The sequence below is a fragment of the Poecilia formosa genome, unplaced genomic scaffold, assembly GCF_000485575.1.
Source record: "Poecilia formosa unplaced genomic scaffold, Poecilia_formosa-5.1.2 Scaffold124, whole genome shotgun sequence".
NCBI lineage: Eukaryota > Metazoa > Chordata > Actinopteri > Cyprinodontiformes > Poeciliidae > Poecilia > Poecilia formosa.
In genome coordinates this window covers 352,336-365,888 of record NW_006800063.1, presented here as the reverse complement: position 1 = coordinate 365,888, position 13,553 = coordinate 352,336, and the positions used below count along the sequence as shown (strand labels likewise).

General features: G+C 36.7%; 2 protein-coding genes and 1 long non-coding RNA gene across 10 annotated transcripts in view; 2 read left to right on the top strand and 1 right to left on the bottom strand.

Annotated features, from left to right (window-relative positions):
• arfgap1 (ADP-ribosylation factor GTPase activating protein 1) overlaps positions 1-8,799 on the bottom strand; it is a 14,257-nt gene extending 5,458 nt beyond the window's left edge. For 2 of the 8 annotated variants that reach the window (XM_016675975.1, XM_016675977.1), the window contains exons 1-11: positions 8,581-8,798; positions 4,497-4,563; positions 3,952-4,061; positions 3,635-3,806; positions 2,771-2,871; positions 2,595-2,681; positions 2,386-2,500; positions 2,233-2,289; positions 2,101-2,133; positions 1,864-1,893; positions 402-458 (exon numbers count right to left, since the gene is read on the bottom strand). In XM_016675975.1, the coding sequence (XP_016531461.1) occupies positions 402-458; positions 1,864-1,893; positions 2,101-2,133; positions 2,233-2,289; positions 2,386-2,500; positions 2,595-2,681; positions 2,771-2,871; positions 3,635-3,806; positions 3,952-4,061; positions 4,497-4,556 (822 nt within the window). In that variant the 5' untranslated portion in view covers positions 4,557-4,563; positions 8,581-8,798. Of the gene's footprint in view, positions 1-401; positions 459-1,863; positions 1,894-2,100; positions 2,134-2,232; positions 2,290-2,385; positions 2,501-2,594; positions 2,682-2,770; positions 2,872-3,634; positions 3,807-3,951; positions 4,062-4,496; positions 4,567-8,580 lie in introns of all 8 variants that reach the window. The other 6 variants (XM_016675976.1, XM_007561226.2, XM_016675979.1 and 3 more) reach the window with 6 other exon arrangements.
• Positions 1-13,530, top strand: part of LOC107837228 (uncharacterized) — a 14,741-nt gene extending 1,211 nt beyond the window's left edge. The window contains exons 2-3 of the long non-coding RNA XR_001663237.1: positions 1,576-1,578; positions 13,519-13,530. This is a non-coding gene — a long non-coding RNA (uncharacterized LOC107837228). The remainder of the gene's footprint in view (positions 1-1,575; positions 1,579-13,518) is intronic.
• On the top strand, positions 9,016-10,748 carry LOC103144309 (ammonium transporter Rh type B-like). Its single transcript, XM_007561224.2, has one exon. It carries the CDS (start codon positions 9,903-9,905, stop codon positions 10,488-10,490), a length of 588 nt encoding a protein of 195 aa, XP_007561286.2. The 5' UTR covers positions 9,016-9,902; the 3' UTR covers positions 10,491-10,748.
• Positions 13,531-13,553: the final 23 nt, after the last annotated feature.

Genomic DNA, 13,553 nt, shown 5'->3' with positions numbered 1-13,553 from the left:
GCATCGGAGTATAAGGCGCACTGTCGGCTTTTGATGTAAATTGAAGGTTTTTAGGTGCGCCTTATAGTGCGGAAAATACTGTACTTGATTGTACTTGAGAAATATAAATTTTACTCTAAGAAGCTTAAAATAAGACAGTTCCAAAATTTTACTCTTAAACAATTCAAAGCACTCAAAATGTGACTGCATAGACAGTTTTGCAGACATCCACAGATACTGGCAGAAGATGCATTTTTATACTAAAGTCCACAGATTTTGTCGTTTAGTGTAAGCTGGCATCGAGCAGAAAAACTGGCAGAGACGAGCAGTGGCGGAAAGAGCACATTCACATCTGAAGCCGTTTTTGTCTAAAAAGCACTGCAACCCACCACCAAAGCAGCGACTCTGAACATCAGCATTACCTTCTCGTGGGTAGGTTTGATAACATTCTCATTTATTGTCTGTCCTAACTCTGTGGCCTAGTTGGAAGTCAAGAGAGGAGAGTTCGCTTGAATAAAAACATAATTAAAGATCCACATTAGCGCAACATACTGAGCTGCTTGTCCTTCAGCTGCATGTAAACACCGAGCATTCACAATGACACTGAAAAAGCTCTAGAGGGAGTAATGGCACAAAGGGGAAAAAAAAAGCTTACATCAGCTTGCTTTTTAAAGGCAGCACTGCTTACTGCATACCGATTCATCTCTGTCCCTCATCAAACACAGGCTGGCATTTAAGGTAGACATGTAATCAAATATATTCTGAGAAGTAAAACGTTTTATAGAACGTATTTCTAAAGCTAAGAATCCACTCACTTTCTAAGCTACTTTACATTATACCCTTTTCTATGATTTATCTCTTTTTTTTAAATTTACCTTAGAATCTTTAGCTAATTTTTATTATGTAGGAGACTTTGGTTCCCAGTGGTTCTGACATGATAATGATAAAAGATCTTTTTCCTCCCCATCATGTTTTTTAGGGCTTTCAATGGCTAAAAGTGCCACAATTCAACAAATAAAACCACTCTAAAAATCAGAAAACGTGTAAGTAAACATTGTAATTTATTTAATGCGTAGTTGATCAACTGTAAAGACTGTCTACTCAGCTTTGTATCCGTTACACATCCAAAAGACATAATTATTTCAGTTATTAGTTAACAGTCATGTTGCAGCATATCATCAATTTATTTCAGTTTGCCAGCCTTACCCATCAATATCAGTAAGTGAGATAGACAAGGCTGAGATGGAAGCTACAGAGAGTTAATATCAATAATATTTATTTTTGGGGAAAGGTGACAATAGAAATAGAAATTAACCCCATAAATAATTATTTTTGCAAAGTATTTATATGATTCTGACACTTTGGGCCCGTAACACTGGACAATAATTTATTATTAATTATTATTATTATTATTATTATATGTACAATGCGCCCAGCACTGCACTGAATGCACTGCAGAGTAACATGATAATCCTGGGGGCTATAAAGAAATGTTTTCACATGCCAGAGCACATCTTTACATCTTACATCTCTTGTAATGGTTGTAAAAGACAATAAGAAGTCATGCATAAATGGATAACCCATTATGTATGGAAGTGAGTGAACAGTGGCTCATATCCATAATAAGGGTGGGAATTATTTGCAATCCTTATTTAATATTACCGTTTATGTCCCAATAGACCTCCTGCATCAGGACATAAACTCAAGGCACCAACACAAGCAACTCTTAGTGTTAACAAGCAGAAGCACATTAACACGTAATTCAGCAACATTTTGCACAATGGTTTTCTATTTAAAATTTGCTTAAAAAATAAATTTAAAAAAATGCGGCAGCCTTAAATAAATGATGTGCAAAAACGAGCATGCAGCTATAAACTGCTTTACCGGTTCAGGGGGAGCTTTATAGCCCCTCAACTACGTCCAAGGAGGGCAGAGAGATATTAGTAATAACACAGTTATCACAGCCTAACATGTTCCACATACACTGCATAATAAATAGCCAGTAAAGTACTGCATGTCCATGCCATCAATCTCAAGCTGGAAGGAATATTTCAATAAAATCGACTGAAAAGCACAAAGAAATCTTTGGCTTTACCAGGCTACTTGAGATGCTACTCTTACCTTTAAAGTTGCTTGGTTTGCCAGTTTTGTTGTCTGCATAAGTGCATAAAAAGAAACAAGATAATGAGTTTCACAAGTCTTCAAAGGGAGATGCGTTTAAACTCCAGCTTTATGTGAAACATTTTAAATTACGTTATCTTTGGCAATTGAAGCAAATTTGGTGGCACCAACAGTAAAACTGCTCCAGCCCTGCAAAACACAAAAAAATAATATTAAATAACAACAGAAGCGTAATAAGTAATCTCTAGCAAAACAAAAGAAAAAGTTAAATATACAAAGACTCACTGAATAAATTGAAGACATTGCATTGTTCAAGAAGTCCTCATCCTTCTTCTCTGGGGTTACAGTGTTGCCAAAACCAACATATCGATTCTCTTGGTTCCCACTGTAGCCTCCCCCACTGAGGAACAGTAAAGGCATGTTACACAAAATTACCAACACATAACCTGATGTGCACAACAAACCAGGATGAAATGAGACAGGAAAAATCTTACCTTTGATAAGAGTTGACGTCGTCACTCAACCAATCCTCGAATGCTTTGTCACCAGAACTGACTGGATTCTGTCCAGATCCCCCAGATCTGGATTTAAATAGCATACACCAGCACATTTAATGGCTGCTCTGATTCAATAACAACCAGCATTAATGTGTTCAAATTGTCCAAATTACCGGTGAGACGAAGAAAGGCCTGACTTGGGTTGAGGAGGAGTCCAGTTTCTGGCCGGGGACGTATCAATGGACCACTCCTTCCCCTCAGCTAATGTTGCTACCTAGAAAAGTCAGTCAAGACTGAATTCTTTCGGCCACAAGACAAAAGTGTACTCATTTAATTAATTTATTATGGCTTGCAAAATGTTTTTACATCAAAACGGTAACTACTTTATTGTAGTTTAGTGGGATTTTATGTGACAAATCTAAACAAAGTGACAGATGTGGAGTGGTTACCATGAATATTTTAAATTTAAAAAATAAACATGCAATTTTTACTGTGCATTGTATTGAATTCAGCTCCATTGAGTCAACATGACATAGAATCATGTTTTGCTACAATTAAAGAGGCAAGTATTTTGGAAATGACTCAACCAGTTTCATACATAGAGACTTACATAGAGACATCCTTCTTTTTAGCAAAAGAACTCAATCAAATTGAATACTTTAAAATTCCCCATAACTTAGGCAGTTGTCCAAAAAGTATTTGTACTTTATTTTATTTAAAGGAATCCTATTAAAAGGGGCCTAATTAAAATGCAGAACAGAAATCTTATTTTCTTTGGTTAATCATCTACAATCCAGTCACACGTCACATTTTGTGGTAGTAATTTCATAAAGTGTTAAAAAGTTAAAGGAGTGGGAATGATTTTGCAAGACAATTTACAAAGCTGTTTCATTTCCAACAAATAAATATTTAGTAACATAATTTCTGTTTAAAAATTGAAGTCCAAGACTAGAAAAAAAAAGTGCAATAGGATGCTGTGTCCTTTCCAGGCCAAATGAAAAGTTTTAGTTATAAAACGTTGGTTTTGTGCCGCTCACCTTGTCTCTGAAGAGAGCAGCAGCTTTGCTGTTGTACTTCTCCTGTAAGGTCCAGTTTGGGTCATAATCGTCTTGGAGTTCTAGAAACAGGCGGAACTTCCCATTTCCACCAGCTTTCATTTTCTCCAGTTCAATATCTTTCCACTTGTCCATGGTGACCGAGCGCACAAAGCTGAAGAGAGGGGACGAATCAAAGGCTATAGCAATATGCTCTGAAACATCAGGAAAATCCCTAATGATCCGACATGAGCCAGGCAGATTTTAAAATATTATATTTCTCGATTTAACAAAAGCATGATGTACTCCACCCCTCTTACCTGAGGTGCACTCCCAGGCCTCTGTGCTTCCCAGAGCACTCCAGGCAGATCCAAATGCCATATGTGACACTAACCCACTGAGGGTTAAAAGCCCCACACTCAAAACAAAGCTGCAAAGAAAACATTAGAAAATGTCAGAGAGCTACAATTTAAAAAAAAATGCTGCATGGTGGTGCATCAGCTTTTTTTTCCCCCAATCTAAATTTTCACAAAATAAAAATACTGACAGTCTAGTCTGTATTTCAGAATACAGATTAGGTGCAATAAAAGTATTTTTGCTTGGTTGTTTTTGTTTTGTTTTTTTACAAAAGTTATAAGACAGGAAAATGTCTGCCAAAGATGACAGCCAACCAAATGTCCACTGGAAGAACAATGACCATCAAAAATTACTTCTGGCTTATTTAGGCACTGATGAAAGGACCATCAAACGCCTTCTCTACAACACAAAGACAAGCTTCGTTGTAAAGTTTTCAGTACGGTAAAATTAGATGTCTTTTCTTGGATGAAATCAAATCGCACAAATACGCCGATGTGTGACGACTTACATTATTTTCATCTTGGGTTCTCACTTCCTTCAGAACTCTTCTGGTCCTTGGACTCGCCATGATGACACTGAAACAAAGTTTGACCAGATCTTTAGTACAATAAGTCATATCAAGTTTGAACTACTGCCTCAGTACTTTAGTCATTGTCATTACCACTGACGTACAGTTGATGCATACTGAAGTTGCACATAAGCAATGTGATGGTACAGGTTTATATTTATAAATTAGAATATAATTGAAAGGTAATTTATATCAGCAGTTCAATAGAACGGTAGAAACATAAGGACAGTAGGTCCTGAGAACCAGAACTGAAAACCAACGCAATCACGAGAAAGACAATTGAATTGACAGTTGTCCAATAGACACATCAACTCTCTCCAGAAGATCAGTAATCCCAAATATTATTGCTGGGGAAGCTGGTTATTCACAAAACAATCTGATTAATGCAAAGTTGAGTGGAAGGAAAAATTGTGATGAAAAAAAGTTCACAAGCAGCAGAAAGAACTCCAACCAGGAGTCAGTGATTATTTGTGGTGTCATATTATGTGCTAGTGTTGCTCCGCTGTGTTTTCTGAAGTCCACAATCAATACAGCCGTTTATTATTTTAGAGCACTTCATCCTTCCCTCTGCTGGCAAGCTTTATGGAGATCCTGGTTTTATTATCCAGGATGATTTGGTACCAATACTTGCTTTAACGATGATGGTGTCACTGTGCTTGATTAGCCAGCAAACTGGCCTAAAACTCAAAGAATATTTCTCATCCTCCCAAGAGTTAGAAGAGTATATATCCAAAGCCAGCTAAAAGCTAATGCTATTAAAACATCCAGAGCTTCGTTAACAGCAGCCAATCTCTGTACAATCTATGAACTCCTTTGTTGTTAGACCAACATTTTGGATTTGTTTCGTTAAATTGCTTATGCTCTATTCTAATTTTCTGAGAAGTTAAATGTAGGTTTGTTATTGAAAAAAACAGTCAAATTAATATATTATATATTGGGATGCACTTACGCCTATTGCAATAACTAATTTATCAATAATCATTTCAAATCAATAGTCATTCTCAACAAAAGATTCATTATCACAAGTGAATATTTATTAGCCGTAGAATGAAGTTTAAATTTAAAACTGAAAAGTCAAGGTGCTTTTTTCACATAGACTGCAGTGAATTCATTAGAGGTGAATTGGCATAAATTACATCACAGTTCTGATCCAAAAGATATCCAGGAAATAACTAGTTTTCTAGCTGCAGATCTGAACACAGGATGCACCTTCCTAACCTGGTAGTTCTATGAGAACGAGTCAGAAACTAGGAGCGGCTGTAAGGGAATACAGGTTCCTAATGTCCTCAGGGCACGAAAGCAGTTTGGAGAGTTTCGGCTCTTTTAGGACCTGCAGCGGTACAGACTGCCTCTAGATCTATTTCAGGAAGAGGAGGAAGCAAGTTGACAGCTCGCTGGCATGTCCAGGAAGAGTCACAGCGAGGCTCGGAAAAAACGAGAACCACCCTCAGGTAGCAGGTCACTCCAACAGAACATTGTTTCTGTGAATTGACAGTTGTCAATGTGCTGCACATAAGAAAATGTTAAATTTCCACACATTGTAGGCTCTATTTTTTCTCTCAGATAAAAACAGCATGTTGTTGCACGTCTGGTTGCTTTATAAGTTCAGGAACTTTCTGCTTTTCTGACTCTTAGTGATAAAATGAGGATATTTCATTCTGCAGTTACTGATGCAATATTTCAAACTCAAATGTGGATGCACAGAAATAAATGAGGACAAATGGTGAGTCTTATTAAATTATCAATCTTGGAAATTACACAATATTTTAAATATTTAATGCTCCTCCAGTTTATTCAGGAGCAATATCATAGATCTTTCTTCCTAGTTGTACTGCCCAATCCCTTGTAAATAACTTTTATATGCACAAATATAAAAAATAATTATCCAGTTGTAGAGTTATTGTTTTAGTCTATTGTTTCACTGTGGTATGGGGAACTCTTAACGTACACAGTGTGCTAGCAGAAATACTATTTTGTAATCAGGGTGATTTTCCCTTTTACCTGTCATAAATGGTGAGGAAATCTATAAACAATGTTGTTACACAAAGCTGCTGTTTCTTCCATCTTTATATGAGCATGTTTACAGTCTTCTTTCATTTACACAATAAAGATCTTTTTCTAAAAAAAAAACACTGCAGTTTGCAGAATTTCCACATTACTTTGATCTAAATGGGGTTATATTTGAAGCAGAAATAAATTTAAGCAAGTTATCAGTAATATTTATTACTACTGGGTATTTCATTCTCTATGCCTCACATGTCTTGATCATTTTCAGTCAAAAAGAAAAGTGCAACCAAATCCACTTGCCAGAAAAAGTTAAAGGGGAAATAAATATTTGGAAGGACTCAAGTGCCACATGTGATGATGACTCAGTCTTTGCTTTGCAGGATGAAAACCACAATGTCAGTCCGGTCCCTCAAGGTGACAGGATGAGAGTAAAAGAGTAAGTTGTTTCATGTTCCTTGTGAAAAGATTTTATTTTTTTTGGCAAGTATAGCAAGTGCCACTAATGTGATTTTCAAATTTGTTTGCTACACAATCAACAAATCGTTGTCTCCATACTGCATACAGCTGAAAACAATTGAATGAACATGCTATAACATTATGCCTAAAGTGAAGTAGACAAAACCAGTGACCATCAAAAGCATGAATATGGTGAAAAAATAAAAACATGGTTACATATTGAGCTTTCATGCACTTATGTTAATTCTAATCTAGTTCTAATTCTTAAAAAATGACACACATTTTGTTGCATCCCCATCTTCTGAGAGAGTAGGGTGATAAACAGTCTCTGCTGATGTTATTGGTTTGGAAAAGTGTGTTTCTTTAAAGTATTTTAATTAATGACAAGACTAACAGAAACAAAATGATAAAAACTAGCTGAGACAATAACCAATAAAAACCAGGAAATTTGGAAAATTATTGTTAACATTTGTTATTTCTTGTTTTTTTTCTGTTAGCATATTTTATATAATATTATTTCCAGGTACATTTTACTCTTTTCATTGGATTTTGGCTCTGGTTTTTCCTTTAATTGCATTGCTTGTATATGCATGTTCTTATTGGAATTATTTCAAAGGGTTAATTTTACCTAAATTAGTTTAAAACTAAATAGGACAAACAGCATATGTTTGAGTCAGTAATAATATTAAAATTGCACCAAAAAAAGATAACATTTATTTTGTGGAATTGTTATAACGTCCGCATTTCAGAAATTATTTTAACCTGTTTTTATTTGTCTTAAAGTACTAATTGTCTAGCCAATGAATCCTATGTGCTTTTAGTTTATGTAAAGAGAAACTAACAACTCATGATGAGCTTCAATCTTCTATCACAGCCCCCATCTTTAAAACTACATTTGAAGAAAGTTGATGATTTTAAAAGTGAATAAAAATAAATCGTTTCAGCCTGGCTCTTGTTTTAATCCATATATTTTTTCTTTATTTACTTTCTGTTTTTAAATATAGACCTCAAAAAAGAAAACCAGAAACTGGTATCAACCAAAAACAGCTTCGTTTGTGCATCTCAATGAAAAAGTATGAAGAAACAGATACACAAAAACAAACAGCTGTCAGTTTCTGATTTAACCATCATCCAAAACACAAATTAATAAGTGTCCGTGTAAAGACATCAATAATGTGGCTTCTCATTTTAACACAGTTGTTTGAGGCTTTCATCATAAACACTTCTGTAAAATCCAGTGTTTCCAGACAAGTCAGTTTGGTGGTGAGAAAATGTTAAACATTTTCAGTCATGTTTGCAACATGACGTGAAAATCACTGTCATTTTATTGGCTTGTGCTCTGGTGTAGTCGTGTCAAGGCTTTTTTCTTTTTTTTTTTTAGTGAAACAAAACTACATCACTTTAACTCATCTCTTTTGTTTTCGGGTTAAAGTTTGATTTATCACGTAACATTTAAAATCCTGATTTCCAAACGCACGTCAACCCAATAATATTTTTGCTGGCTGGAGGGTTTTTTTTGTGTGCTAACATTGAGCTAACATTGAGCTAACATAGTCCTTACCTGACTGGGACTGATGAACAACAACCGGGACGCTGCTTTCAGAGTGTGGACGCTACGCGGCTGGACTATACCGTGGGGTTTTCTTCCGTGGCAGATTCACGGGCTGTCACGGGCTGCGTGAGGCTCACAGAGGAGACTAATAAAAAGTACCTACGTTAAAAACCGGTGGCCATGTTCCTGTTTGCATACGTTGGCAGAGCAATGCATCACGGGACAAGCCTCAATTCTTCTTCTTTAAGTTTAATGGGGGAGGGTAAAGCAGAAATTAAATGTACTACCGACACCCGCTGGTTGAAATGTGTTACTGCTAACAACAAAAACCATTCGGTTGATATTTACGGTGAAGCAAACCATATAACGTTATTTGGAAGTAAATATGTGCCATCATGAGCTGAGAAAAAGTTACAGTTATGTAGAGACAGTGGTCTTTTTTAAAAATAAAGTTTATTAACAATTCAAGTAGAACATAGACTACACTCACAACAAAACAGATTTCGTAAATGATGTATCGCCACCAAATATGGGAGAAATTAAGGACGATGTCCTGAAGGTTCAATACTCAATAAAATATTAAAAAGAATCTTTTGTTTACCCTATACACAACAAAATATAAAAAAGCCTAACTATGAAAATGTACATTTTTAAATGTGTTCAACTTAGATCTTAGCTTTTGAATAATGTAATGCAATGTGTAAATAATAGTGGTAATATAGATAATGGAATATTTTATATTGTTGTATATATATCCATCTTCACATCTGAAGAATAACTGAGCAAATTAATTGAGCTATAAATTCAATGTGTTTTTACTATCCCAGATTTTATACCAGACATTCTGTCGTCTAATAAACCAAAATTGGAGTGCTTGCTAATAACAGAATAGCAAATTCTATTAGAGTTTGACCAGGAGTCGAATAACAATTTGAAATCACTGTCTTTGCTTTGTGAAACTCATTTTTGATTTCAGATTTAGACTCAAAATGCTATCTGGTTTTCACTCAAAAAATAATCAAAATTCTAGGAATTAGAAGTAAATTGAAGTTCACTGTTTGAAGAACGATGTACAGATATATGATTACTGTGTAGCTGTTTGGAACAGTCAAATAAAAAACTGAAGGAGAGATAAGGTAATCGTAAAGAGTCTGAAGGATTGAAGTTCATTCATCTGACATGCTGCTCTGTTAAAGACTCTGGCCGGCCTTATATGAGGAGTATAATGCACCAATGCCATTAGCTGCTCTTATCTCAGGGAAAGAAATTGTATATAAGGGGTGCTAGAGTAACTGGAGGAGCATGTCTCTCATCTCAACTCCTTCATCATCATGAGTGCATCAACAAGCTTGAAGCTGCGTTTGCCAACCTTCGTGTTGGTGCTGGAGGTTGTAATGATCGCACTCTACGGCATCTTTGTCACCTATGACGATAACTCCAATGCGAAGCTGCAAAACAACGAGACCGACCCGATGGAGAACTCAATGTATCGGGACTACCCGTACTTTGCTGATATTCAGGTGATGATCTTCCTGGGCTTCGGTTGCCTGCTGGCCTTCTTTCGCTTCTACGGCTTCAGTGGGATGGTGTTCAACTTCCTCACAGCCACCTTAGCCATCCAGTGGGCCATCCTGATTCAAGGGTACTTCCAGTTTTACTCTGACGGTAAAATCCACTTGGGACTTATCAATCTCATAAACGCAGAATTTGCCTGTGCTGTGGTCCTCATCTCATTTGGAGCTGTGCTTGGGAAGACCGGCCCTGTTCAGCTCCTGGTCATGGCTTTGCTGGAGATTCCTATCTTTGCCGTCACCGAGTGGGCTGTACTGAAATATCTACGGATCAATGACGCAGGAGGCAGTATTCTTATTCATCTGTTTGCCTCTTACTTTGGGCTGGGGGTAACTTTTGTCCTCTAGCGCCCAAGTTTGAATAAAGGACACCCCAAAGAGACCACGAGATATAACTCCGACATCCTGTCTGTGATGGGAACGCTTTTTCTTTGGGTGTTTTGGCCTTCATTTAACTCTGCTCTCACATTTAATGGTGACGACCAGCACAGAGCCGTACTCCACACATTCTTAGGCCTGAGCTCATCCACTATCACTGCCTCATTACTGTTTAAACTTTACCTTTAATAACATAAAGTTATCTAATTTTTAAAGTGCAATCAGTAATACTTTTATAACAAATTCATATCAGTAATGATTTCTTGGTTACTGTCAAGTTGTCATAACAAAGACATTTTGAATAATGTCAACTTTGTATTAAAAGTGTCATAATTTACCGAATGACGCTTTATGACAACAGTCATAAATATCCATGAAGGCTTTTTCATGTTCATGACAGGTGTCATGTCATGTTTATGACAGTGTCATGGCAGTCTTATTCACCCCCCTTCAAATAAAGTGTTACCTAAAAGTTTTATAAACCTGCAACAACATCTAATGAGTTTCTGCACTGTCGATAAAGTAATGCACACTTTAAAAATGAACCAATTTGATTTGAGTTCACCTGACATTTTTAAGAAAGCAGAAGAACTTAAAAAGCTTTCTCTGGTCCAGATTCCCATTGTTGCCATTGCTTGCTCTGTCACACTTTTAAATGGTCTAAACAAATCATTCAGTATGAAACGTATTTTATTTAACCAGCAATTTAACAAAAGTATTCAAAGAATTTGTATTTATAGGCATCATTCCCATAGAACATTCCTACAAGTAATGAACATAAAGGAGTGAAAAGTTGCACTCAAACTAAAATTAGTACATTAATACATGTACAGATATAATAGATCCATTTAGTAGTTCTCAGTTTGCTTCAAGTTATCCTGTTGGTTTCATTAGGTGGTTATTTTTTATTTTTCAGAATTTGTACCTTGAATTAAAATGCATTCTAATTTAATTATACTAGACTGAATGGTAATGACCTGTTTTCGTGTCCTGAGTATAACTGGGGCTGAATAACACTTTGAGTGATGTCCTTCACTGCTGCAAGCAGGCTGTCAGTTCAATGTGGTGACAAATAGCGCCCTCCTGTGGTGGCAGGTGAAGCTTTTAAAACGTCCTCCATCCTCCTCTGAGCGTCAACAGATCGTCTCAGAGATGGTTTGCGTAGCCTTCTTCACCGTCCGCAGTGTCGACTATTTTGGCTCGCTGGGTTTGCACGGAGGCGTACAGATCCGACATGGTGGAGACAGCATCATCTATGGTAACAGGTTCCTCCGTCTCTGCCTCTCCGGTTTCCTCTGCCTCCTCTAAATGCACAATATCTGAGACCAGGATCTGTGGAGAGATGCGCCCAGACTGTGGCCTGGGAGCCTTCAGGGTCAGGTTGGCGTAGCATTCCTGACTTTTGGACTGGAAGGACACAAAAAATAAAAATAATTTCAGTATTTGGTAGATAAATACTTTATTCAGAACCTGTAAAGGCTCTACCTGTGAGTCAGGATGGATCCTGTGTGCAATCCTTAAAGATGAAGAGCTCAGTGAGGAGTGAAGAGGAGCGGGATCTGTGTACACAGCTACACCTGTTGACAACATTACAATTTATTTAAAATATTTCTGCCAACATGTGAATACACACAGCTGCACACGGAGTACCTACTTGCATCCATGTAGCTAAGATTCCCATAAATTGGATTGTCTTCCATTTGTCTGGAACTCCGACTTAAATTTTAGAGAAAAGGATGAAAAAGGTCCATGAGTTTCTTCTTGTTTAGTCAAAGGAAAGAGCTTGACTTAATCTAAACATAAGTTACATAATCTAAACATAAATTACATAATCTAAACATAAATTACATAATCTAAACATAAGTTACATACCTTCGTCTCTTCCTGCACTGACATCTTCCTTTCCCTGTCGCAACATAAATAATCATTTATTCTCCATAAAAAAAATACCACTTTTCCTTTGATGTATGAAAGAAAACATGATAATTACCTGAGCAGATCTTTGACAAGCAGCATGCCATGTTAAACAATAGTGATAGTGCCAGAGTGGTACCGAGGACATAGACAACGACGTGGGCATTTGATTTCAACCAATCAGGGTCTGTGAAAAAAATAAAAGCACAACTATAAGGAATGACATGCTAAATTTCCATACTTAATTCCTTTCATGTGAATTTGCAGCAGAAACATTCCACACTGATTGTTTCCTCTGACATGAAGAACCAACAATTAGCTATTGAGGAGCAAAATCTTCCATCTGTACATGTATTCTGAATATATATTTAGTTATTTGTTGTGTTTACCCCACTTGTTATGACAGCTGGCACCTCAACTTTGTATGATATAGAGGCAGGACGCAAAGTTTACAAGGAAATGCCCAGCCTGCTCAGTGGGGAGTCAGTGCTTACCACAAATCCACCACACCGTCAACCCTGTGCCTATTTTAGAAACAATGGCATTGTTTTGAGAGGAAATATTTAATTTAAAACACAAACAAAACAAACACGCCTTCACAGTCATTGATAAAATAAGCAATTGCTTTTGCGTTAACAATTTATCCACATTCAAATTTTAAACTAAATTTGCAGCCAAATTTAAAAATCCATTTAAACATTTAGAGGCGAGTCTCGTCTCGGGGTACAGATGAATAAATACTGAACTGAAAGAAACAAAATTGTGGCAAACTAAGTATTAGAGTCATGCACGCTGCATCCTGACAAAATGATTTACATCACAGTTCTGCTCAGTCGTCAGCAGAAGAAGATGTGGTTTCGCAGAAACCTTTGCAAAAGCATGGATGTGCAAACAACTTTTTTTTTAGATGTTGCGGGAAAACGAATTCAGCGGAGCATGCTGAATTTCTTTCCTGCCTGAAAAACCAATTCTGAAGGGGTTGGGTTATTTACTGCCCTGACATTTGTTTTACAGCACCGCTACGTTAGATGACAGTTATTAAACTATTTTACGCAGAAGCTTGAACTTATCCTACTGTCGTGAGTTGGATTTACTTAGATATGTGTTAAAGCGTAACTG

Bases quoted from the DNA above. Each gene is read 5' to 3' on its own strand.
- LOC103144309 (XM_007561224.2), top strand. From the start codon at position 9,903: ATGAGTGCATCAACAAGCTTGAAGCTGCGTTTGCCAACCTTCGTGTTG.